A 27910-nucleotide genomic window follows, 5' to 3' on the forward strand; every position below is an offset into this window, starting at 1 on the left:
GCATAAAACATCAGTGAAAATGCCAACATATATATAGTGAAAGACAAAATACTCCCACACGGTCATCCATCCAATAAAAACACAGGTATGCTACAGCAGCAGGAACATGGTCAATCTAGAGATTACTGATGAACGCACCTGTTTGTATAGATACACCCCTCTAACTCACCTGAGCGGACCTTCCATTATCGTGGCTCCTGTTTTTTCCAGCACACGGAGTGCTGTCCGCATCTTTTGCGGCCCCTATTGAAGTGAACTTTCAGGCTCCAACACCCAGACTGACAAAGCTCCACTATCAGATGGAGGATAATCCACACAGCTGAGACTGCTGGCTGGGTTTTTATCCCAAACCAAAACCCGGCCTGGAACGCGGGGAACAGCCACCAACCCTGCACTTTGGCTGCTCCCAGTAGGAGCCGGCCCAGATCGGCTTTACAGCTACACTAAATAATCAATAGTGCCAGTCAGCACTAGCTGCTGCTGACACTTAAAATTACCGGCTCTTGCCTCACGGAGGCCAGGAACCTCGGGGACACATATCTTCCGTCAATGACGGCCCCTTGCGCTTTCCTACACTATTTATCACTGGCACCACTGTCTGCCTATCCATTTTCCATACAGTGCTGCTGCCGCAGCTAGTGCTGCCACTACTACTACCCCTACACAGGTGCATATTTCCTACATTGTTTGTCATGTTTCATACTGTGTTGCTGCCACTACTACTGCCCCTGCTGGCTTTATGTCTACCTTTATATATCCACACATCTCCTGCCTTGTACCTCAGGTTTTATCCTGTACTGCTGTGGCTACTATTACCATTACACACCCTCAGATCTCCTGCCTTGTTTTTCAGTTCTCATACTGTACTGCTGCCCCTGCAGCTACTACTGCCCCTGCTGCCTTTATTACTACCCCTATATATCCACACATCTTTTGCCTTGTTCATCAGGTTCCATACTGTACTGCTGCCTTTAGTACTACCCCTACATGCACATCTCCTACCTTGTCTAACAGGGTCAATACTATACTGCTTTTGCTCCCAAAAAAGGGAGAATTTTTGGAATGTTTGTTCCAAACAAGCCATTGCTTCTGCTGACACCACCATGCGTGTATAAACACCGCCAAACACTTTCCCCCAAAAGGGATAATTTTTGGACCATTTTTATTTTAAAAAGTACAGGGTGAGACAAATGTCTGGACACAAAGTTTTCACTAGTGCAATTTATAGAAAATTGACTTCTAATCTATGAAAGTATTAATTGGTAGAAAGGCTGCGTTATTTGGTGTTCGACCACCATTTTAAAAATGTATCATATTGAATTCAGCTCAGGCTTTTCCAGTGGTAAGGAGGTCATATGCTATGTCAACCTTGGCTAGATTTACTAAAACACACTGGAATTTTCAGTTTATGATCTAGTTTGTGATATATATCTATATAAGTGAGTTCAAGATTTCCTAAAAAGTCTTTACATGACGTGTGCGATGTGTCCACCATTCTGGCGGATGCGCACGGTCAAACGTTTAAACATGTCTTTGTGAACACGCAATCTTAGCACTTTCCATTTGGGTTGAATTTATTTGTACTCTAATTAAAACATATTTCAAGTAATTTGCACTTCTTTACTTCTCTCGTGTGTGACTGATGTGCAACAAGATTCGACTTGTCTAAAACGTTTCCCACATTCTGAAGTTAAAAACGGCTTCTATCCTCTATGAATTCTTTCATGTCTAACAAGCTGTGATTTCCGTGTAAAATATTTCCCACATTTTGAACATGAATATGGCTTCTCTCCTCTGTGAACTCTCTCATGGAAAACAAGATTTGATTTCCGTGTAAAACATTTCCCACATTCTGAACATGAATATGGATTCTCTTCTGTGTGACCTCTCTCATGTCTAACAAGATTTGATTTATCTGTAAAACATTTCCCACATTTTGAACATGAATATAACTCTTCTCCTGTGTGACCTTTTTTATGCCTAACAAGATTTGATTTAGCTGTAAAACATTTCCCACATTCTGAACATGAATATAGTTTCTCTCCTGTGTGAAGTTTCTCATGTTTAACAAGACTTGATTCTTTTAAAAAACATTTCCCACATTCTGAACATGAATACGGCCTCTCTCCTGTGTGAATTCTCAGATGTGTAACGAGTCGTGTTCTTCTTTTAAAACATTTCCCACATTCTGAACATGAATATGGCTTCACTCCTGTGTGACTTCTCTCATGGAAAACAAGATTTGATTTATCTGTAAAACATTTCCCACATTCTGAACATGAATATGGTTTGACTCCTGTGTGAATTCTCTTATGTTTAACAAGGTGTGATTTCTGTGTAAAACATTTTCCACATTCTGAACATGAATATGGCTTCACTCCTGTGTGACTTCTCTCATGGAAAACAAGATTTGATTTATCTGTAAAACATTTTCCACATTCTAAACATGAATATAGTTTCTCTCCTTTGTGAAGTTTCTCATGTTTAACAAGGTGTGATTTCTGTGTAAAACATTTCCCACATTCTGAACATGAATAGGGACTCTCTCCTGTGTGACTTCTCTCATGGCAAACAAGAATTAATTTATCTGTAAAACATTTCCCACATTCTGAACATGAATATGGCTTCTCTCCTGTGTGAATTCTCTCATGTCTAACAAGGTGTGATTTACGTGTAAAACATTTCCCACATTCTGAACATGAATATGGCTTCACTCCTGTGTGAAGTCTCTCATGTAAAACAAGATTTGATTTTTCTGTAAAACATTTCCCACATTCTGAACATGAATACGGCTTTTCTCCTGTGTGAATTCTCACATGTCTAACCAGACATTTTTTTTCTGTAAAACATTTCCCACATTCTGAACAGGAGTGTGGTTTCTTCCCTTCACTTGTAACAGTCCATGATTGGTCAGGAAAAGGTCCCTCATGATTAGGGAGATTACTTGATAGATCTGTACTGTGAAGTCCTGGATGTACATTTTCTCCTGACGAGCACTGCATGATATCTTCATCTTCTGCTTTATAATTTAGTGATAACATGAGGTTTCCCTCAGAATTCTTACTGGGACTTTCTGTAAAATAGAAATAGAAATGTGTATTTTTTTAAATATACAGAGTAGACAAACTTCTAACATTCCTAGGGATTAGGGTTCACTGGTGTAGAACTAGTTAAAACACACTGGTATGGGGGGGGGGGGGAACTTCTGTGCTAAAATCAACAAAAAAGTGGTGGAATGGATATACAATTTGGGCACTTTACAACCTCACGGATTGAACATCGAGTGCGATTTAAAACCCTGCATCGTATAGTCCGGTCTATTGTACATCCTCCACTTCTCTTACCTGTGACCAGGTAGGACCTGTGATGGGGGGAGTTCTTCCTAACCGGGATATTTTGAGAGGTGGATTGAAGGTCTGACGAAGTAGTCCGGGGCTGACTAGTGAAGTCATGTGACAGAATGAATGAGGTGATTGAGCAGAGCCGCTGTGACCAGCTAGAAGGGGCCGGCTTGAGATAGAAGTGTGGAGGGGTATTATACATTCTCCACTTCTCTTACCTGTGACCAGGTAGGACCTGTGATGGGAGAAGTTCTTCCTAACTGGGATAGGATGAGAGGTGGACTGAAGGTCTGACTAGTCGAGTCATGTGATAGAATGAATGAGGTGATTGAGCAGAGCCACTTCTTTTATGATAAATTTTGATGTATTTTTGAATTGTATTTTTTTATATTGTAAGAAAGGAGGTGTGACCCTGAGTGGTGACACAGGGAAAGGGTGTGTCTTTTAATGGTATTTAAGATTGGTTTCTGATGCTAAGATGTTCGCTCCTGACGAAGCGTGACAGCAAAACCCGGTCGGGCGATACCGAAGTGTGCATATCATTGTTTTATGCGTTTTATTAAAGATACTGTTGTAAGTACAATAAATCTTTGCACGTGACGGTGGCAGTCTGGGATTTACTACTGTTGCGACCTTTAATTACCCACAGGAGTGTTGGAGAGAGGAGGGATCCTAGGGTATACCCCTTGCAGATCCGGCCCCGTGCCTTTTGTAACCCATACCAAGAAGGGAGGAGGTGTATCAAGCAGCGCGGTTTTCCACTTTCTTGAATCACGCCAAGCTGACTGCCTGCTACCGCTGCCTCCATGAACCCGTACACCGCTACTTCTTTCCGGACCACCTCCTGAACTACCGATTGACGCACAGAATTTAGTGTAAAAGAATTTTAACTGCATCACACTGCCCATTGCCACCACCTCCTGAACTGCAGATAGACACACAGAACCCCAAGGGCGAATGGATGTACTTATATTTCCAATAATACACCCCAAAACTGGTTGTATCACACAGCACTTTCACCCCAATAACAAGCAAGGATTGCTGGAATTTCTGATGTATCATATAGTGCAAACAACCTAAAAGCAGTAGTATTAGAGAAATTTGGATCCCCAATTAGTGCAGCAAGGTGTAATAGTAATCGCTCCTATTACCCAGGCTTTACCCTCCCCTATTGGTCCCTGCTCTCTCCCTATAGTGTCGATAATGCCTCCCATTCCTTTCCCTACAATATGAATGATCTTTCCCTGAACTGCTCAATCGTTTTTCTTTTTCAGAATAAAGTCTTTCCTAAAAACTGTCCCTAGCGCCTGTCACATCTCTCCCTGCACGAAGTACACTGGAAGATGGCAGAAACCAAGATGGCTGAGGCTATTTATAGGGCTGTGACATCACAGATGCTGGCTGCATGCATGGTGGCATTGTGGGTGATCCCTCGTTCCCAGAGTTCTTAGTTGCATGTTCTAACATGTGCAGCAGCCATTTTAGGAAAAACTACGATTCGTTACCACAAAGCACGAGGAAATTTGAATTTAATTTTTCCTCAGCAATAGTTCACAGAAGCGATGGCTGGGGCTCCTCCATTACATGTCACTGCACACACGTGTATACACTGCACATGACGGCTCTTACCTTGTGATATAAGAGGCTGGTGCTCCTCCATTACATGTCACTGCACACACGTGTATACACTGCACATGACGGCTCTTACCTTGTGATATAAGAGGCTGGTGCTCCTCCATTACATGTCACTGCACACACGTGTATACACTGCACATGACGGCTCTTACCTTGTGATATAAGAGGCTGGTGCTCCTCCATTACATGTCACTGCACACACGTGTATACACTGCACATGACGGCTCTTACCTTGTGATATAAGAGGCTGGTGCTCCTCCATTACATGTCACTGCACACACGTGTATACACTGCACATGACGGCTCTTACCTTGTGATATAAGAGGCTGGTGCTCCTCCATTACATGTCACTGCACACACGTGTATACACTGCACATGACGGCTCTTACCCTGTGATATAAGAGGCTGGTGCTCCTCCATTACATGTCACTGCACACACGTGTATACACTGCACATGACGGCTCTTACCTTGTGATATAAGAGGCTGGTGCTCCTCCATTACATGTCACTGCACACACGTGTATACACTGCACATGACGGCTCTTACCTTGTGATGTAAGAGGCTGGTGCTCCTCCATCATGGCCTCCTTGTACAGATCCTTATGTCCTTCTATATACTCCCACTCCTCCATGGAGAAATAGACAGTGACATCCTGACACCTTATAGGAACCTGACAACACAATGACACCGTCATCACCCAGTCCCCTCCAGTGCTGTTACTGGAGAATTTCCCAGAATTCCCAGCACTGTCACCTCTCCAGTCAGCAGCTCCATCATCTTGTGGGTGAGTTCTAGGATCTTCTGCTCATGTATCAGGGGGTGAGGGGGAGGCTCTGTGATGGGGGGAGGGGTCCTGCTCCGCCCTCCTGACTCCTGGAGATGGATGATGGGAGTCACACAGTCCCCCGATGTCTTCTTCACTATTGTGTACTCCTGTGGATGGAGAGAGACACTTAGGGAATAAACCCTTCAGGGGCCATGTGCTTTCCTCCGGCCCTTTCCTCCTGGGTACAACGTGCCTACTTACCGTCTCATGGCTCCTACAACATGACTATTGGTCACATAATACATCACTCACCATACTGGGGGCTGATCTTCAGGTTCTCCGTCATTTGGAAGGTCTGGAGGCCGTTCTCCAGGACCCTGAACTCTTCCTATCACTTCCTATGATGGATTCTCCTTCCCGATGTCTGACTTGTTACAGAATACAATAAAGAGGAGAGAAATGTAGAAAAGTTTACCTCTCCGCTCAGCAGGGAGATGATCTCCAAGGTGAGGTCTAATATTCTTCTGCTGATCTCCTTCCTGTCCATCCTTGGTGACTCATTCAGGAGAAGGCTCGTATTGCTGGTTTTCTTCATCCCCCCTCCAAAAAAAGGAATAAAAGTTAATCAGTGAGTCCAATGTCCCCTATAATGAGGGCGAGAAAAAGTACAACTCATCCTGCAAAAACTCAGACCCTCATAAAGCTGCACTGACGGGAAAACCCTGAGCTCCGGGTGTATCTAAGCTCCTGGCAGTGCATTGTGTGAAGGCAGGAGACCCTGATCTCTGTGTGTATCTAAGCTCCTGGTGGTAAAATCCTCATTCTATGGAGCAGATTCTCTCATCCAGCACCGAATGATGACAACCCCCACTATCCCCACTACTACTCCCCCCATCATACTAAGCTGAGGAGCGGAGAAGGATTTCCTGTGTGTAATGGAGGAGAATCTCCAGAGGTGACATGTCTGAGCTCTCCACCACACTGTCTCCTCACAGCTCATCTTACCTGCAGGCTGGAGGAATGGCTGATACCAGAGAGAACAAGAGCCCTGACTACCAACCAGGACCTGCCCAGTATCTGCTGCACTGCCAGAGCTGAAGGACCTGGGGTGACGTCTCCGTTATGTGATCAGTACAGTGGGCGGGGCTCAGTACTGGATTGGATAAGAGGTGTTAAAGGACCTGATAGGAACCGTGCCATCACGTCATCTTGTGAGACCCGACACAGGAGTTCACAGTGAGGTAATCGTGACCTCCTGCGGCGCACTACTGCTTCACAGGCTTCAGGCTTAGTGGCCTAAAGCCTATGAAGCATAACGGAGGGGACCGAGCGGTAGGTGCTTCCTTCTCTGCTGCATCCCTTGGTCTCCCGCTGGGCAGGGCAGTCAGTGGACGGCCGCTAAGGCTTCTCTGCCTCCAGGGGAAGGAGCAGTTGTTGCCTCCATCTCATTAAAATGCCTGCTGCCTGGCGCCCCCTGCAATTTGGTGCCCGGGGCAACCGCCCTCCGCCCACGCTACACCACTGCATAAAGGACATACATTGTTTTTGACCGTAGTTACAGCTCCACATGTCGGTGCTGCCATGAACTTTCACAAACACTGACTGGCTCAAGGTCTGGCCCACCTTCTGTTTAACATACGTGTGCAGGGCAGGTACTGCCTTTTTTGCAAAGTAATGATGGCTTTGGATTCTCTACCTTGGCTTGGCATAAGTTCTCTGAAAGGAGTAGAGTCCACCATTTGGAAAGGGAGGGAATAAAGTACCAGCAACTTGGCCAGGAGAACGTTCAGCTTCTGCTCCGTTGGATGAGTGCACGCGTACTGCTGTCTTTTTGCAATCGCTTCTGTGAACTATTGCTGACGAAATGCCTGACTAGGAGGAGCAGGAGCATCAGGACCAGTAGATGATGGGAAGGTAGAGGAGCCTTGACTGCAGGAAAAGGGGTGCGATCCACTGGGTGATACAGCGGTTGCGTCAGGCTGTACTACTACATTGGAGCAATGGTTTCCCAGGCCACTTTACTGTGATGCTGCTTATGTTGACGCAGGGCCGTTCTACCAACATTGGCACCCTGGTCACGCTGCACCTTCTGCCTACCAATTCTACAAATGGCCGTGCTGACGTGATGTCCTCGGCAGCTTGATGAAAAATTTACACACCGATGAATATGGCATTTTCCTACACATCACTCCGAGCTGACTGCCTGCTACCGCTGCCTCCATGAACCTGTACAATGCAATTTTTTTCGGGACCACCTCCTGAACTACCAATTAACGCACAGAATTTAGTGTAAAAGAATTTGAACTGCATCACACTGCCCATTGCCACCACCTCCTGAACTGCAGATTGACGCACAGAATTCCACCCCAAGGGCGAATAAATGTACTTATTTATATTTGCAATGAATACACCCTGTAGGAAAGCGCAAGGAGCCGTCATTGACGGAAGATATGTGTCACGGAGGTTCCTGGCCTCGGTGAGGTAAGAGCCGGTAATTTTAAGGGTCAGCGGCAGTTAGTGCTGACTGACACTATTGATTAGTTAGTGTGACTGTAAAGCCGATCCGGGCCGGCTCTTACTGGGAGCAGCCAAAGTGCAGGGTGGGTGGCTGTTCCCCACATTCCAGGCCGGGTTTTGGTTTGGGATAAAAACCCAGCCAGCAGTCTCAGCTATGTGGATTATCCTCCTTCTGATAGTGGAGCTTTGTCAGTCTGGGTGTTGGAGCCTGAGAGTTTGGGCCGGGACTAAGGCCCGCTATATTGTTTGGGAAAAAGCACGTGGACTTCTGCTTCACCCAAGGACTTATGTGCTGCAGCCTGGGGTGAACAAACACCAGACTCAAGGTGACTGTTTTTCCCTGAAACTGCCTTTTTTGTTGTCACTTTACGTATGTGTGAATAAAACACTGCACTGTTTAAGTTAAAGACGTTGTCATTGCCTCTGTACTGCGTCCGCAAGCCTGTCTACCAGAGCAAATCCCCACAACCCCAAAACTGGCTAAATCACAATGTGATTTCACCACAGAATGGCGAGTGGATGCACTTAATTTGCAATTAATACACCCAAAAACCGGTTGTATCAGAATGTACTTGCAGTTCAGGATCTCATACGTCCCCTATCAGAGGACCATTGGTTAAAAGAGTTTTCACTCCTACAACAGTTAGACGAAGGGGTGTTCATTTACTATTTAGTAATTAAATTTTTTTTTCTTTTTGGGTAACTATATTCCACAAAACGGGTTGTATCAGACTGTACTTCCGTCCCAGAAGCAGGGATGGTGTCACGGATGGTGTACAGGAAACAAGACAATGCAATATAATCAATGATTCACTGGATCCACAACTAAGGAACAAAAGGGAGAGCCCTGCATGGACCTGGCAGACTCTCCCTGACTGCTCAGCCTATGCGAACACCCCAAAGGTGAATGGTCGCATATCCACGTACCTCGACTATCTAACACCTGAAGACCCTACAATTGTGAGGGGACACGACCACCGGCTCCCTACACAGACACGGAGGGAGTCAGGGTCACCTGGATCCAGCAGACAGAAAATCACAAATACATATACAGCACTTATCTTGCAGACGACTGGGAACTGGGAACTAGGAACTGCATGCACACACACTCCAGGAAGTTGTATAAGCCGCACACTACTGCATTATGGGGAGGAATTTAAAGGAAAGCAATCAGTCCAACTGCATGACAGCTGAGATAGGCTAACGAGATGAGGAACTGAAACCAAAACAAGAAAACTCAAGGAGGAGGTTCTGAGCGGTTTCTGTCAGAGCTTCTCAGCTGTCTGGTTGTGACAGTACCCCTCCCTCTACGAGTGGACTCCGGACACTCAGAGCCCACCTTCTCAGGATGGGACCTATGGAAAGCCCTGATGAGACGAGTGGCCTTAATGTCCGTCACTGGGACCCACATCCTCTCCTCAGGACCATAACCTTCCCAATGAACGAGGTACTGGAGAGAACCGCGGACAAGACGAGAATCCACAATCCTAGAGACCTGAAATTCAAGATTCCCATCAACCATAATCGGAGGAGGAGGCAAAGGCGAGGGTACAATGGGTTGAACATAAGGTTTCAATAAGGACTTATGAAAAACATTATGGATCTTCCAAGTCTGAGGAAGATCAAGACGGTAGGCAACAGGATTGATGACAGACAGGATCTTGTAAGGCCCAATAAACCTAGGACCCAACTTCCAGGAGGGAACCTTCAATTTGATATTCTTGGTAAACAACCACACCAGATCACCAACATTCAGGTCCGGACCAGGCACACGTCTCTTATCTGCCACACACTTATATCTCTCACTCATGCTCTTTAGATTATCCTGAATCTTTTGCCAAATAGATGACAAAGACGAGGAGAATCTGTCCTCATCAGGTAAACCAGAAGACCCCTCTCCCGAGAAAGTCCCAAACTGCGGATGAAACCCATATGCACCAAAAAATGGTGACTTATCAGAGGACTCCTGACGACGGTTATTTAAAGCAAACTCAGCAAGGGACAAAAAAGAACACCAATCCTCCTGATTCTCCGCCACAAAACAGCGCAGATATGTCTCCAGATTCTGATTGACGTGCTCTGTCTGGCCATTCGACTGCGGGTGGAAAGCAGAAGAGAATGACAACCGAACCCCCAAGCGAGAACAGAAAGCCTTCCAGAATCTGGAAACAAACTGCGTGCCCCTATCAGAGACTATGTCTGATGGAATACCATGCAATTTGACAATGTGGTCAATAAATGCCTGCGCCAGCGTCTTAGCATTGGGCAAACCAGGAAAAGGGATGAAATGCAGCATTTTGCTAAAACGGTCCACCACCACCAGAATCACAGTCTTCCCCGAGGAACGAGGCAGGTCCGTTATGAAGGCCATGGACAGATGTGTCCAAGGACGGGAAGGAATGGGTAAGGGAAGGAGAGGACCTGATGGCCGTGAATGAGGGACTTTGGCACGAGCGCAAGTCTCGCAGGCTGCCACAAAACCCTCAACCGACTTACGAAGCGCAGGCCTCCAGAATCTCAGAGCGATGAGATCCAGTGTGGCTCTTGCCCCCGGGTGCCCAGCAAGGACCGTATCGTGGTGTTCCTTAAAAATCTTGTGTCTCAAAGCGAGAGGCACAAACAACCTCCCAGGAGGACAAAGATCAGGAGCCTCTGACTGGGCTGCCTGCACCTCTGCCTCCAATTCAGGAAAAAGAGCAGAGACCACCACACCTTCAGCCAAAATGGGACCCGGGTCTTCAAAATTCCCACCTCCCGGAAAACAACGTGACAGGGCATCTGCCTTCACATTCTTAACCCCAGGGCGGAACGTGACAACAAAATTAAACCTTGAAAAGAACAAAGACCATCTGGCCTGTCTCGGGTTCAGAAGCTTGGCTGACTCGGTGTAGGCCAGATTTTTATGGTCAGTAAACACGGTAATAGGGTGTCTGGCTCCCTCTAGCCAATGGCGCCATTCCTCAAAAGCCAACTTGATGGCCAACAATTCCCTATCTCCCACATCATAATTTCTCTCTGCGGAGGAGAGTTTCTTCGAGAAAAAGGCACACGGTTGCCATTTGGCAGGAGAGGAACCCTGAGACAAGACCGCACCCACCCCTACCTCAGAAGCATCAACCTCAACTATGAAGGGTAAAGAAATATCAGGTTGTACCAGGATGGGAGCGGAAGCAAAACTCTCCTTGATATTAGAAAAGGCCTTACGCGCCTCTACCGACCAGGAAGAAAAATCTACCCCCTTTCTGGTCATATCAGTGAGTGGTTTAACAACAGAGGAATAATTCAAAATAAACTTCCTGTAATAATTAGCAAAGCCCAAAAAACGCATCAGCGCCTTCTGATTCTCAGGAAGCTCCCACTCAAGCACAGCGCGGACCTTCTCGGGGTCCATGCGAAAACCAGAAGCGGAGAGAAGAAACCCCAGAAATTTAATTTCTGGAACCGCAAACACATTTTTCCAGTTTCGCGTATAATTTATTCTCCCGCAGGATGAGCAAGACCTGATGTAGGTGTTCCTTATGAGTTTTGAGTTTTGAAATCAGGAGAAAAAATCAAAATGTCATCCAAATACACTAATACAAATTTTCCCATTAAATGATAAAAAATGCTGTTCACAAAATGCTGAAAAACGGCTGGGGCATTCATCAAACCAAAAGGCATAACCAAATTCTCAAAATGGCCCTCAGGGGTATTAAAGGCCGTCTTCCATTCGTCTCCTTCTCTGACCCTGACCAGGTTGTATGCCCCTCTTAGATCTAATTTGGAAAAGACTTTAGCCCCAACAACCTGGTTAAACAGGTCCGGGATCAGAGGAAGCGGATAGGGGTCACGAATAGTGATACTGTTCAGCTCCCTGAAATCCAGACAAGGTCTTAAAGAACCATCTTTTTTCTTAACAAAGAAAAAACCAGCGGCAACAGGTGACTTCGAGGGTCGTATGTGTCCTTTTCTCAGACTCTCAGAGATATAAGCACGCATAGCGACCCTCTCAGGTTGGGAAAGATTGTATAAACGAGATTTAGGCAGCTTGGCGCCTGGGATGAGATTAATAGGGCAATCATAATCCCTGTGCGGAGGTAAACCCTGAACTCCACTCTCAGAGAAGACATCCAAAAATTCAGAGAGGAAAGGTGGTACAGTCTTAGTAGAAACCTCTGAAACAGATGTCGTGAGGCAATTCTCTCTGCAAAAGTCACTCCAACCATTTATTTGCCTCGCTTGCCAATCAATGGTGGGGTTATGTTTAGTGAGCCAGGGTAGCCCCAACACTAGAGGAGTAGGCAAACCGCTAAGGACGAAACATGACACATCCTCAACATGAGCATCACTCACAATTAAACGGATATTGTGAACTATGCCCTTTAATGATTTCTGAGAAAGTGGAGCGGAATCAATAGCAAAAACAGGAATATCCTTTCCCAAAGTGCATACCTGGAAACCATGAGTTATTGCAAATTGATTATCAATGAGATTGACAGCTGCTTCACTATCCACAAAAATCTCACAAAAAATGCTCTTGCTCTCTAGCACCACCCTAGCAGGCAGGACAAAACGGGAACTACAAGCAAACGGAAAACCTTCAATTTCCGCCTCAACCCTGCCAATAGTAACAGACGGAACATTTTTAAAAGATTTTTTCCTTTTTGTTTCTTTATTACTCCCAGAAAACTGCCTGTATCTCCTAGAGGGACAAACATTTGCCAAATGATTTATACCTCCACAACAAAAACAAACTCTCCCATGCGAGCTGAATCTTCTATTGTCAGAGGCAATCAACCCCAGCTGCATGGGCTCCTGCTCAGAAGGGGCTGACAGCGACTGAGACCCCTGCGCACAGAATGAGACCGCTGCACTGTCCCGGGACTGAGTATGACAGGAAGGAGAGATCTCTCCTCTCTCTCTAAGACGCCTGTCAATACGAACAGCCTGAGACATAGCAGAGTCCAAGGAGATAAGCCTCTCATGAAAGGAAAATGCATCTTTCAATCCCTCTGAAAGACCATGGCAAAATTGACTTCGGAGTGCAGCATCATTCCAACCAGTATCAGCTGCCCATCTCCGAAATTCTGAGCAGTATATCTCTGCGGATTGTTTACCCTGGCATAACAGACATAGTCTAGACTCAGCCAGAGCAATACGATCCGGATCATCATATATCTGACCCAGGGCTAAAAAGAATTCATCCACTGAACGGAGGGGCCGTGCCCCCTCCGGCAGCGAAAAGGCCCAGGACTGAGCGTTACCCCTGAGCAGCGAGATGATGATCCCCACCCTCCGTTCCTCATCACCAGAGGAATGGGGAAGAAGGCGAAAATGGAGTTTGCAAGCCTCTCTAAAACGCACAAAATTCTCACTACCCCCGGAGAACGTATCCGGGAGCGAGATCTTAGGCTCAGAACAAATTCCATGAACGCAAGCTGAACCGGTCACTTGAAACTGAGAAAAAGTCTTACGGAGATCAGCTACCTCCAATAAAAGACCCTGTAAGCGTTCAGCCAAAAGTGAAACCGGATCCATGCTTGAGACGGTTTTGGCGGCTTATAATGTCACGGATGGTGTACAGGAAACAAGACAATGCAATATAATCAATGACTCACTGGATCCACAACTAAGGAACAAAAGGGAGAGCCCTGCATGGACCTGGCAGACTCTCCCTGACTGCTCAGCCTATGCGAACACCCCAAAGGTGAATGGTCGCATATCCACGTACCTCGACTATCTAACACCTGAAGACCCTACAATAGTGAGGGAACACGACCACCGGCTCCCTACACAGACACGGAGGGAGTCAGGGTCACCTGGATCCAGCAGACAGAAAATCAAAAATACATATACAGCACTTATCTTGCAGACAACTGGGAACTAGGAACTAGGAACTGCATGCAAACACACTCCAGGAAGTTGTATAAGCCGCACACTACTGCATTATGGGGAGGAATTTAAAGGAAAGCAATCAGTCCAACTGCATGACAGCTGAGATAGGCTAACGAGATGAGGAACTGAAACCAAAACAAGAAAACTCAAGGAGGAGGTTCTGAGCGGTTTCTGTCAGAGCTTCTCCGCTGTCTGGTTGTGACAGATGGACTAACGATTGATGCACCGGATTCTGTGTAAAAGAATTTGAACTGCATCACACTGCTCATTGCCACCACCTCCTGAACTGCAGATTGACGCACAGAACTCCACCCCAAGGGCGAATGAATGTACTTATATTTCCTATTAATACACCCCAAAACTGGTTGCATCACCCCAATAACAAGCAAGGATTGCTGGAATTACTGATGTATAATATAGTGCTTACAACCTAAAAGCAGTAGTATTAGAGCAATGTGGATTCCCAATTAGTGCAGCAAGGTGTAATAGTAATCGCTCCTATTACCCAGGCTTTACCCTCCCCTATTGGTCACTGCTCTCTCCCTATAGTGTGGATAATACCTCCCTATCCTTTCCCTACAGTATGAATGATCTTTCCCTGAACTGATCAATCGTTTTTTGTTTTTTTACTGAAAAAAGTCTTTCCTAAACACTGTTCCTAGCGCCTGTCACATCTCTCACTGCACGAACTACACTGGAAGATGGCAGAAACCAAGATGGCTGAGGCTATTTATAGGGCTGTGACATCACAGATGCTGGCTGCATGCATGGTGGCATTGTGGGTGATCCCTCGTTCCCAGAGTTCTTAGTTCCATGTTCTAACATGTGCAGCAGCCATTTTAGAAAAAACTACGATTCGTTACCACGAAGCACAAGGAATTTCACCTTTGGTACAAATAAAAATTTTCCTGAAATTTATTTCGAATTCCACATCGCCAACTTTGATTCGCTCTTCTTTACTTGTGATATAAGAGGCTGGTGGTCCTCCATTACATGTCACTGCACACACGTGTATACACTGCACATGACGGCTCTTACCTTGTGATATAGGAGGCTGGTGCTCCTCCATTACATGTCACTGCACACACGTGTATACACTGCACATGACGGCTCTTACCTTGTGATAGAAGAGGCTGGTGCTCCTCCATTACATGTCACTGCACACACGTGTATACACTGCACATGACGGCTCTTACCTTGTCATATAAGAGGCTGGTGCTCCTCCATTACATGTCACTGCACACACGTGTATACACTGCACATGACGGTTCTTACCTTGTGATATAAGAGGCTGGTGCTCCTCCATTACATGTCACTGCACACACGTGTATACACTGCACATGACGGTTCTTACCTTGTGATATAAGAGGCTGGTGCTCCTCCATTACATGTCACTGCACACACGTGTATACACTGCACATGACGGGTCTTACCTTGTGATATAAGAGGCTGGAGCTCCTCCATTACATGTCACTGCACACACGTGTATACACTGCACATGACGGCTCTTACCTTGTGATATAAGAGGCTGGTGCTCCTCCATCATGGCCTCCTTGTACAGATCCTGGTGTCCTTCTATATACTCCCACTCCTCCATGGAGAAATAGACAGTGACATCCTGACACCTTATAGGAACCTGACAACACAATGACACCGTCATCACCCAGACCCCTCCAGTGCTGTTACTGGAGAATTTCCCAGCAGTGTCACCTCTCCAGTCAGCAGCTCCATCATCTTGTGGGTGAGTTCTAGGATCTTCTGCTCATGTATCAGGGGGTGAGGGGGAGGCTCTGTGATGGGGAGAGGGGTCCTGCTCCGCCCTCCTGACTCCTGGAGATGGATGATGGGAGTCACACAGTCCCCCGATATCTTCTTCACTATTGTGTACTCCTGTGGATGGAGAGAGACACTTAGGGAATAAACCCTTCAGGGGCCATGTGCTCTCCTCCGGCCCTTTCCTCCTGGTACAACGTGCCTACTTACCTTCTCATGGCTCCTACAACATGACTATTGGTCACTGGTCACATGACACATCACTCACCATACTGGGGGCTGATCTTCAGGTTCTCCGTCACTTGGAAGGTCTGGAGGCCGTTCTCCAGGACCCTGGACTCTTCCTATCACTTCCTATGATGGATTCTCCTTCCCGATGTCTGACTTGTTACAGAATACAATAAAGAGGAGAGAAATCTAGAAAAGTTTACCTCTCCGCTCAGCAGGGAGATTATCTCCAAGGTGAGGTCTAATATTCTTCTGCTGATCTCCTTCCTGTCCATCCTTGGTGGCTCATTCAGGAGAAGGCTCGTATTGCTGGTTTTCTTCATCCTCCTCCAAAAAAAAGGAATAAAGGTTAATCAGTGAGTCCCATGTCCCCGATAATGAGGCCGAGAAAAAGTACAACTCATCCCGCAAAACTCAGACCCTCATAAAGCTGCACTGACGGGAAAACCCTGAGCTCCGGGTGTATCTAAGCTCCTGGCAGTGCAGTGTGTATCTAAGCTCCTGGCAGTGCAGTGTGTATCTAAGCTCCTGTCAGTGCAAGGTGTATCTAAGCTCCTGGTGGTAAAATCCTCATTCACACGGAGCAGATTCTCTCCTCCAGCAGTGAATGATGACAACCCCCACTATCCCCACTACTCCTCCCCCCATCATACTAAGCTGAGGAGCGGAGAAGGATTCCTTGTGTGTAATGGAGGAGAATCTCCAGAGGTGACATGTCTGAGCTCTCCACCACACTGTCTCCTCACAGCTCATCTTACCTGCAGGCTGGAGGAATGGCTGATACCAGAGAGAACAAGAGCCCTGACTACCGACCAGGACCTGCCCAGTATCTGCTGCACTGCCAGAGCTGAAGGACCTGGGGTGATGTCACCATCATGTGATCAATGCAGGGGGCGGGGCTCAACCATGTTGAGCAGGGATGAGCGAATCGACTTCGGCTGCTTCATCATAAGGCTATTTGCATAAACCTTTGTTGTGATACTGTACCGAGCGCATCACCCCGTAGAAAAAACCTTTATACCAAACTCGGGTTCGGTTCGTAGGTACCACTTGGAACTGAACCCGAGTTCCGTGTCAAGGTTTTTTACAGTAATAATTAATTCATAAAGTTATTACACGAAGTCTCGCAAAACTTCGCGAAGTAATAACTACGGCTCATCAGAGCCAATACATTCTAATAGTACAGTATTACAACAAAGTTTTATCTGAATCGACTTTGGATGAAGCGATTCGCTCATCCCTAGTGGTGAGGAAAAGAAGAACTGAAGGACCTGGGGTGATGTCACCGTCATGTGATCAGTGCAGGGGGCGGAGCTCAGCTGTGGAGAGGAGTATACCCAACTTTGTGCCCGCCACAATATTATTATTATTAAAGGGTCATTTCAAATCCCAAAGGGATAGACGAGTTTAAGATACAGATTTATAACTGTCTTTGATCCGGGTTTTATGGTCTGCTGCAACATCTGAGGAGAAAGAGGGGTCTTCTCTTCTCTAAACTCAGAGACTAACAAACCTTCACACAGCTGTAAACTTTCTCTTTCTCCAAGACCATTCCTTGGTTTGTTGGTGTTTTGCAATTTATGACTCCACCTCTTTCCTGTGTATATATTTAAGTCTCTTTAGAGATTTTTTTATTCCTAGTCTGAAGAAGGAACCTCAGAGTCTTGAAATCCTGCCTTATAACATCATGTATTTTAGTTAGCCGTTAAAAGGTATCAAAAACAATATTTTATATTGTTTCTCTTTTGCAGAGCATCAAGACTTGTAAAGATAGTAATGTGATATGAGGGGGCGGAGCTCCTGTGCTGAGAAGTAAGTAGGGAGTCTCCGAGACTATATGAACCCTGTACATTAGGAGTCTATAGCTGTCTAGCACATAGTCATAGAGGACTCTTTGGGTCTACAGCTGTCTAGCACATAGTCATAGAGGACTCTTGGGGTCTACAGCTGTCTAGCACATAGCCATAGAGGACTCTTGGGGTCTACAGCTGTCTAGCACATAGTCATAGAGGACTCTTGGAGTCGACAGCTGTCTAGCACATAGCCATAGAGGACTCTTGGGGTCTACAGCTGTCTAGCACATAGTCATAGAGGACTCTTGGGGTCTACAGCTGTCTAGCACATAGCCATAGAGGACTCTTGGAGTCGACAGCTGTCTAGCACATAGTCATAGAGGACTCTTGGGGTCTACAGCTGTCTAGCACATAGTAATAGAGGACTCTTGGAGTGTACAGCTGTCTAGCACATAGTCATAGAGGACTCTTGGGGTCTACAGCTGTTTAGCACATAGCCATAGAGGATTCTTGGGGTCTACAGCTGTCTAGCACATAGTCATAGAGGACTCTTGGAGTCTACAGCTGTCTAGCACATAGCCATAGAGGACTATTGGAGTCTACAGCTGTCTAGCACATAGTCATAGAGGACTCTTGGGGTCTACAGCTGTCTAGCACATAGTCATAGAGGACTCTTTGGGTCTACAGCTGTCTAGCACATAGTCATAGAGGACTCTTGGAGTCGACAGCTGTCTAGCACATAGCCATAGAGGACTCTTGGGGTCTACAGCTGTCTAGCACATAGTCATAGAGGACTCTTGGGGTCTACAGCTGTCTAGCACATAGCCATAGAGGACTCTTGGAGTCTACAGCTGTCTAGCACATAGTCATAGAGGACTCTTGGAGTCTACAGCTGTCTAGCACATAGCCATAGAGGACTCTTGGAGTCTACAGCTGTCTAGCACATAGCCATAGAGGACTATTGGAGTCTACAGCTGTCTAGCACATAGCCATAGAGGACTCTTGGAGTCTACAGCTGTCTAGCACATAGTCATAGACAGCTGTAGACTCTTGGGGTCTACAGCTGTCTAGCACATAGTCATAGAGGACTCTTTGGGTCTACAGCTGTCTAGCACATAGTCATAGAGGACTCTAGGAGTCTACAGCTGTCTAGCACATAGTCATAGAGGACTCTAGGAGTCTACAGCTGTCTAGCATATAGCCAGGGTCGTATTGCTGGTTTTCTTCATCCTCCTCCAAAAAAAAAAAAAAGGAATAAAGGTTAATCAGTGAGTCCCATGTCCCCGATAATGAGGCCGAGAAAATGTACAACTCATCCCGCAAAACTCAGACCCTCATAAAGCTGCACTGACGAGAAAAACCCTGAGCTCCGTGTGTATCTAAGCTCCTGGCAGTGCAGTGTGTATCTAAGCTCCTTATAGTGCAGTGTGTTGAGGCAGGAGTCTCTGAGCTCTGTGTGTATCTAAGCTCCTGGCAGTGCAGTGTGTATCTAAGCTCCTTATAGTGCAGTGTGTGGAGGCAGGAGACTCTGAGCTCAGTGTGTATCTACACCTGGAGGACACTGGACATTTCTTGTTAATCGGACCATGCTTGCTAGGCAGGGCCGGTGTCTGCAGTAACTTTAGGGCCAGACCTGTGAGAGGAGGAGGAGGAGCCTGGAAGACACTGGACATTTCTGAAAAAAATAATGGATTTCCCCCAATAGATAAGAATTGTTGGCTGAAAACCTCATTCACACGGAGCAGATTCTCTCATTCACTACTCCCCCCATCATACTAAGCTGAGGAGCGGGAAAGGATTTCTTGTGTTTAATGGAGGAGAATCTCCAGTGGTGACAAGGTAAGCACAGTCTTTACAGTTGTTTATATGCAAGTTCCCAAGGCTGTATATGGGGTGCAGTGGCTAAATGAGGGTTCCCTCTGTGTCTCTTTCTCATAATATTAACAATATTCCCCAAACAGACCAACAGATGCAAATTATCTCTCTCACTGTATTGTTATCGCCAGAGTATCCTCAACAAAGTGCAGTCTCTCAACAGATGCCCAGTCTGTTCTTACTGTATGATGGGGAACCTGAAGCTTGTTGCCTCATCCACCATGCAGGGAAGTCGGTAGCCACACATGTAAGTGTTACCTTACTGATAAGTTCTCTGCACTTTCCTCTGTATGGCAGCTCTTCTATCGGTAGAATCCAGTAACTTTTTCCCTCAGGAGCCGGCACTTTGCCTCATGAGCTGTCCACTTTGCTGCTTTTAGTTCACAGGGCTATAGTTTTCCCTGTTAAAATATGCTCCTTGCTGCTTGCACACACTTGGCCTAGCCAAGACTGACTAGTTTTCTCTTAGAGGAAGGGGTGATCCCAGCCCACACCTAGCGACAGTAACTAGGAACCTCTTACTCTCTCCTGATACAGCTTTTGGGAGACAATGCACAAAGTATAGTGACATTAAGCTCTTGCAGTGGGACCCTGCGCACACATGCACACTACATACACACAACAGACAGGTAAACACACGCATGCTCTACATACATATAAACATCAGGTGGATACACATACTACATACATGCAACAGGCAGGTACACACACTGCACTACATGCATTCACACAACAGATAGGGACATACACATATGCACTACACATGAACACACTGTTTCAGCAGGGGGTGTGGAACAACTTTATTAACAGATTTGGTTTTGGGGTAATCCTAAGAGCATTAGCCTGGCATTCCCTGGTATTCAGCGGCCACCAGGCAACTATCTCCTGGAATAGTCTTTGTGTTGTTAACAGGGTCAGAGACACCAATGCGGGGCACAGAGGGGTCGGGCAGAATTCTAGTCAGGGACAGGCCGAGGTCAGGGCAGGTGGGAATGGTACTGAAATAGTGAAGTTCTCCTTCTATGCCATTTCAATTTTATTATGTTTTATTTCCTTTTCACCTTATTGTCATGTTCTAGCGAGGGTCCAACTGACTCCTAGAACATCTCACCACGAAGAATACACCAAAGCAAGCATACACAGAGTAATAACAGAGCACAAACCACACTGAGACCGTGACACTTATTTTGTATATAGTGGTATTTCTTTTTCATTATCTAATATCAGTGTTCTTTTGTGGTACAGTATATCTACAGTGCCTTGAAAAAGTATTCATACCCCTTGAACTTTTTCACATTTTTTCACGTTACAGCCACAAACTTAAATGAATTTTATTGGGATTTTATGTGATAGGCAGTTCTTAGAGTCAATACTTTGTAGGACCACCTTTCACTACAGTCTCTATCAGCTTTGCACATCTAGAGGGTGACATTTTTGCCTATTCTTCTTAGCAAAATAGCTCGTGCTCAGTCAGACTGGACAGAGAACGTCTGTGAACAGCAATTTTCAAGCCTTGTCACAGATTCTCAATGAGATTTAGGTCTGGACTGGGGCTGGGCCAGTCTAACACATGAAGATGCTTTCATCTAAACCATTCCATTGTAGCTCTGGCTGGATGTTTGGGGTTGTCCTGCTGGAAGGTGAACCTCTGTCCCAGTCTCAAGTCTTTTGCAGCTTCTACCAGGTTTTCCCCCATGATTGGCCTGTATTTAGCTCTATCCATCTTCCCATCAACTCTGACCAGCTTCCATGTCCCTACTGAAGAAAAGCCTCCCCCCAGCATGATGCTGCCACCGCCATGTTTCACGGCGGGGACGGTGTGTTCAGGGTGATGTGCAGTGTTAGTTTTACGCCACATATAGCATTTTGCATTTAGGCCAAAAAGTTCAACTTTCTTCTGATGTGACCAAGTACCTTCTTCCACATCTTTGCTGTGCCCCCCTACGTGGCTGGTGGCAAACTGCAAATCAGACTTCTTATGGCTTTGTTTCACAAATGGCTTTCTTCTTACCACTCCTCCATAAAGCCCAGATTTGTAGAGTACACAACTAATAGTTGTCCTGTGGACAAATTCTCCCACCTGCACTGTGGATCTCTTCAAAATCTTCAGAGTGACCATGGGCCTCTTGGCTGCTTCTCTAATTAGTGCTCTCCTTGCCTGGGTGGTCAGTTTAGGTTGATGGCCATGTGTTGGTAGGTTTGCAGTTGTGCCATACGCTTTCCATTTTCGGATGATGAATTGAACAGTGCTCCGTGAGATGTTCAGAGAGAGGGATATTTTGTTAAAACATATCCCTGCTTTACACTTTTACACAACTTTATCCCTGACCTGTTTGGTGTGTTCCTTGGTTTTCATAATGCTGTTTGACCACTAATGTTCTCTAACAAACCTCTGAGACCTTCACAAAACAGCTGTAGTTATACTGAGAATACATTACCCACAGGTGGACTTAATTTAATAATTAGGTGACTTCTGAAGGCAATTGGTCACACTGGACTGTTATTTAGAGGTATCGGAGTACAGGGGGCTGAATACAAATGCATGCCACACTTTTCAGATTTCTATTTGTTAAAAATTTTGAAACCATGTTCAATCATTTTCTTTTCACTTCACACATTCTTTCTACTTTGTGGTGGTTAATCACAAAAAATCCCAATAAAATTACACCCACAACTAAAATATTTAAGGTTGTGGGTGTAACGTGAAAAAATGTGTAAACGTTCAATACTTTTTCCAGGCAATGTAGTTGTACTCTCGTATTAGGTGCTTTTTGTGATATGTTTTTGGACTAAGCTTGAGGACTCTTTTCACACTAGCTCGTTACGAAACACTATGCATGTCGCCATAAAATCCGCATCCCCCCCCCCATTTCCCTGGTCTTCTATATTATTGGTAGCAGGACAAATTTGACACAGTTTTTTGCCAGTGGAGAAGGAGCATGCCAGCTCCGAAATGCATTTGGCTTGAATACTCACCTCTAATAGACATCGCAGCAAATCTCTGCAGGGATCTTCCATGTGGTATCGGCATCCTGATGCAGCTAGTACACATGCGTCTGCTCTGAACCAGCTGATAAGTGACCCGCATGCTGCCTCCTGGTACACTTAAGGAGTGGGCGAGCAGTGCTTGTGGAGTGCAACAGCGTACATACATTTTATGATCTACGTCCGAGTGCAGAGAAGTAGCTGCGCTCACCTGTGTCCGGCATAATGGAAGCATGGACCATGGACCCGGATCAGGCACAGTTTAAATCCCCCTTAAAAAAATGAAGTCCAGCTTCCAGTAAAAAGCGTTGCATTTTTATTCTTCAAAAATAATAAAATCCAAGTTTGACACCATACAGACAGGACAGCATTATAGTCTATGCGTTTCCGATCCCAAGATACGATCCTTATTCATGACATAAATCATATAGTACTAAAAACCTATACATAAAAATAGCAAAAACAAAATCTGGAAAAAAAACTGAAACAAAAAAACACGCCACATCACATTAATTGTATAGCAGAATAAGATCATGTTTTTTTTGTTACGGCCAATAGGACTACAGCTGCTCAGCCGGACTATCCAAAAGGACCCCCGGCTGAGGACTGAGGATGGAACTAGTAACACCACCACTAGTATACCATTAGATTTGGAAGCTTCTACCAACATACTGCCGTTGGCTGTCTACCATTATTACTGTTATATTACCAGTGGCTTAACTAGAAATGACACAGCAAATTTTCTGCAACCCAGTAACTTCTTCGCAACCCACTCCTTTCATTCAACCCCCAGTGACTAGTAAAGATGGCTCTCTCAGACCAGGCCTGGCAGATGCTCTATCCGTTTCTTACACTGTATATAATGTCATTATACAGGTGGCCCATGAAAAAGTAGCCCCCCTCCAGCGATAGTATCCCAGCAACTCCTGTCTTGCTTGAAAGTAAATTATTTTTATTCTTTTTATTCCATATTCATTTAATGTCTAGTAGACGCGTTTCGGCACGCAGCCCTTATCAGTTGATACATCATATACAAACAGATCAACTTTATATAGGGCACATTGAATCAAACACAAGTGACGTCACACGCCAAGCCATGGGCGGTGATTATTAAGCACAAATCAGCAGTTCTAGTCTAGTTTCCCTTTCACATCATTGCAATAAACAAAAGGATACCATGTTTCAAATGGATGATCAGCGCGACGATTGAGTCTATGGAGGAAAATAAAATATATGAAAAACAATAAACAGGACACACTAACTAATTCTATAAATATGAGACCTCATAATCACGATTCAAGCCCCTGGGATGTATTGTGTTCAATGTATGTATCCAATAGGCTTCCCTACGCAATAAAAGATTTTTTATGTCACCTCCTCTTCTTGGTCTTTTTATTTGTTCCAAAACCTGAAACCTCAGCTTGTCCCTAAGACTGGGGTTCCTTTTATTGCAGATCAACGGTGGGTTTTTGAATTCCTCAACGCTGGGATAAGCTTGGGTTAGGATATGCCAGTGTTTTCTGACCACATTGTCAAATCCGACATTATAAAGATGAAATTTATGTATGAATGTTATTCTTTGCTGTTTCATTTTCGAGATAGAAGGTCCAATTTCGCCTTCTCCAGGATAGGTCTAGGGCAGGGCTCGACAAATCCCAGGCGCCAGGTCGCCATGGCGATCAGGAATTCTGTCCTGGCGCCTGGGTATTTGCCTCTGCTTGAAAATAGGCCCAGCACACCAGCAGCCGGTCGCAGTAGCACTTTAAGTTTAGAATAGACGCGGCGTCATGCAGGAGTCCGCGTCTACTAGGCCCGCCCCCTCACGCTTCCCGCCCCAGACTACAGTGAAGAGCTACTGGCTCAGGCTCCTCATCGCTGCGGCGCGTCTCCTTTTCAGAACTGTGGCGAGTGGCGGTACGATAGGGAACGGCCTCCCCCCATCATTGGTGGGCAGTGCGCCCTCCCCCCCATCATTGGTGGCAGCGGCAGTGTAGTGTTGGGGCTCCGATTGGTTACCATGGCAGCCAGGATGCTACTCAAGTAGCTCGTCACAGGTCTGTGCAGCGCATTGCTATAAGCATAAGCAATGCGCCGCACAGACCCGTGAGTTACAAGAAGAAGGAGCATCGGGCGGCCAGAGCGCATGTAAGTATATTGCTGTAGAGTAACTGACCTCGGCAGCCAGGACTTCAGTAGCGTCCTGGCTGCCATTGTAACCGATCGGAGCCCAAGCATTACACTGCTGGGACTCCGATCGGAACTGCCGCTGCCACCAATGATGGGGGGGGGAGGGGGAGGGCGCACTGCCCACCAATAATTTAAATACTGGGGGGGGGGAGGGCGCACTGCCCACCAATGATTTTAATACTAGGGGGGAGGATCTCTCGGACATCTCTTTTAATCTCAGATCCTGTTTCAATGGGTCAGAAACCACTCGCTTTACTCTCTGAAATTGGGATTTGGGTATTGCTCTCTTCAGTGAGGGAAGATGAGCACTTGTAAAGTGCAAAATGCTATTTCTGTCAGTCTCCTTCCTGAATAAATCTGTTGAGAGACGACCATGTTCATCCTTCATTACAACCATGTCCAAAAAACTTACTTTCTGCTTATCAAAAGTAGTAGTAAATTTCAAGCCGTCACAGACCATGTTCAAATATTCAAAGAAGCCCAGTAGGGTCTCCTGTGGCCCCGCCCGCACGCAAAAAATGTCATCAATAAATCTTTTCCAAATTATGAAATTTTCTTGGTACTGCTCAGTATTGTAAACATACAATTCCTCAAAAGCTGACATGAACGCATTTGCGTAGGGCGGGGCCACATTCGACCCCATCGCGGTCCCACATCGCTGTAAATAATAGGTATCCTCAAACATAAAATAATTCTCTCACAAAACCAAATGTAACATTTGCAGAAAGAATTCTTGCTGTACACTCAAGTAATCGCTCGTCCTCAACAGATCCGCCACTGCTCGAATTCCCTTTTCATGTTCTATGGATGTGTAGAGGCTGACCACATCTATTGTCACGAGCCAGATTCCAGGAGGAATGGAATGAAGATCCATAATAGCTCTCAAAAAATGCGCCGTATTCAATAAAAAGGATTGTGTATTTTTAATCAACGGTGTTAATACCTTTTCTAGGACTATTGATAAAGGGGACAATATTGAGTCCACAGAGGCCACAATCGGGAGACCAGGGGGATCCAATTGTCACGGAACCATGAACCAGACGTACAACAAGGGATAAGTGAAAATAAGAAGGCTTTATTGAAAATAAAGCTGTAAAGCAAAAGTCCAAATGGATGGCGAAACCGAAGCAGAGTCTTTGCGAAGCCAGAGGTCAGGAACCAGAAGGGTAGTCAGACGAAGCCAGGATCAGGAACCAGCAGGGTAGTCAGACGAAGCCAGGATCAGGAACCAGCAGGGTAGTCGGACGAAACCAGGATCAGGAACCAGCAGGGTAGTCGGACGAAACCAGGATCAGGAACCAGAAGCAGCAGCAGTCTAGAAGCATGTGAACACAGGAGGACCAAGCAAGGAACTGAAGCCACAGACCTCCTATATATATGAGCTGGGCATCCAGCTCCTCCCAGTGGGAAGGAGGAGCCGCAGGGTGGGAGGCTACAAGAAACCCAGAAACCAAGATGGCCGCCAGCACATGTCAAACGAAGGAGAACAGCAAGAAGGTAAGACCATGACAGTACCTCCCCCTCAAGGGCCCCTCCTCCGCGGAGCACAAAACGGTTTCTGAGGGAAGCGTGCGTGGAAGGCTCGGAGCAAGGCAGGAGCATGGACATCTGCGGAGGGAACCCAGGAACGCTCCTCTGGACCATAACCACGCCAATGGACCAAAAACTGCACCCGACCGCGGACCAGGCGTGAGTCCAGGATATTGCTCACCTCATACTCCTCACGATTACCCACTAGGACCGGACGAGGCCGAGGAACCGAGGAAGTGAAACGATTACACACCAGTGGCTTCAACAGGGAGACATGAAACACGTTGGAGATCCACATGCCAGGAGGAAGCGCAAGGGCATAGGCTACCGGGTTTACCCTGCGAAGCACTCGGAAGGGACCAACAAAGCGAGGCGCCAGCTTGGGAGTGGGCACTCGAAGGTTGAGGTTGCGGGTGGACAACCATACACGGTCTCCGACCTGGTAGGAAGGAGCAGGCGCTCGTCTGCGATCAGCCTGGAGTCTCTGGCGCTGCGCAGAGACCTCAAGGGACTTCTGGATCAGTACCCAAGAAGCACGTAGGACGGAAAGGTGATCCTCCACAGCCGGAATATCCTGGGGAGAGAATACCTCCGGTAACACGGCAGGTTGGAACCCATAATTGGCCATGAAGGGAGACGTCCCAGAGGAAGAGTTCACCGCCGTGTTCCTGGCAAACTCAGCCCAAGGCAGGAGGTCAACCCAATTGTCTTGGTGATCGGAGACATAGCAACGAAGGAATTGCTCCAAGGCCTGATTGGATCGTTCTGCGGCCCCATTGGACTGAGGGTGGTAGGCCGAGGAGAAGGAGAGATGAATCCCCAACTGGGAGCAAAAGGCGCGCCAGAACCTGGACACAAACTGACTCCCCCGATCCGACACAATCTCCTTGGGCAAACCGTGCAACCGGAAGACCTCCCTGGCAAAAATCGTGGCCAACTCTTGTGCAGAGGGTAACTTCTTGAGAGGAACACAGTGGCACATATTGGAAAACCGATCCACAATCATGAGAATGACCGTATGGCCTCGGGATGCAGGGAGGTCCACAATGAAATCCATCCCCAGGTGTGACCATGGGCGCTCCCCGGTGGCTATGGGTTGCAGAAGGCCCAACGGAAGGTGCCGAGGGGACTTACTCTGGGCACAAACGGAGCATGCCGCTACATATGCGGCGATGTCAGAACGTAGGGAAGGCCACCAGAACAGACGTGAAACAGCCCAGGACAGCTGATTCTTTCCAGGATGCCCCGCGGTCTTGGAGTTATGGTAGGTTCGCATCAACCGAGTGCGCAACTCCTCAGGCACAAAACATCTGCCGTTGGGTCTCCCAGAGGGAGCACCAGATTGAGCCGCCAAAATCTGCTCACCCAGGGGAGAGGTCAGGCTGGTGCGAATGGCGGCCAAGAT

General features: G+C 46.4%; 2 protein-coding genes across 2 annotated transcripts in view; both read right to left on the reverse strand.

The window, feature by feature from the left end:
* The window catches only part of LOC120990673 (zinc finger protein 585A-like), a 1368789-nt gene that overhangs the window by 1225128 nt on the left and 115751 nt on the right, over positions 1 to 27910 (reverse strand). The gene's annotated exons all lie outside the window — the stretch shown is intronic.
* On the reverse strand, positions 498 to 15698 carry LOC120991230 (zinc finger protein 501-like). The gene is made up of 2 exons (XM_040420092.1): positions 15647 to 15698; positions 498 to 3073 (listed from the first exon to the last, which is right to left on the reverse strand). Exons 1-2 carry the CDS (start codon positions 15678 to 15680, stop codon positions 1704 to 1706), a joined length of 1404 nt encoding a protein of 467 aa, XP_040276026.1. The 5' UTR covers positions 15681 to 15698; the 3' UTR covers positions 498 to 1703.

The sequence above is a fragment of the Bufo bufo genome, chromosome 2 (genome assembly GCF_905171765.1).
Source record: "Bufo bufo chromosome 2, aBufBuf1.1, whole genome shotgun sequence".
NCBI lineage: Eukaryota > Metazoa > Chordata > Amphibia > Anura > Bufonidae > Bufo > Bufo bufo.

What these genes read in the sequence shown, in the direction of transcription:
- LOC120991230 (XM_040420092.1), bottom strand. Translation starts at nt 15,680, where the DNA reads ATGATGGAGGAGCACCAGCCTCTTATATCACAAG. An exon ending in CCAGCCTCTTATATCACAAG is followed by an intron (nt 3,074 to 15,646) that starts GTAAGAGCCGTC and finishes TCTATTTTACAG; the next exon opens with AAAGTCCCAGTAAGAATTCT.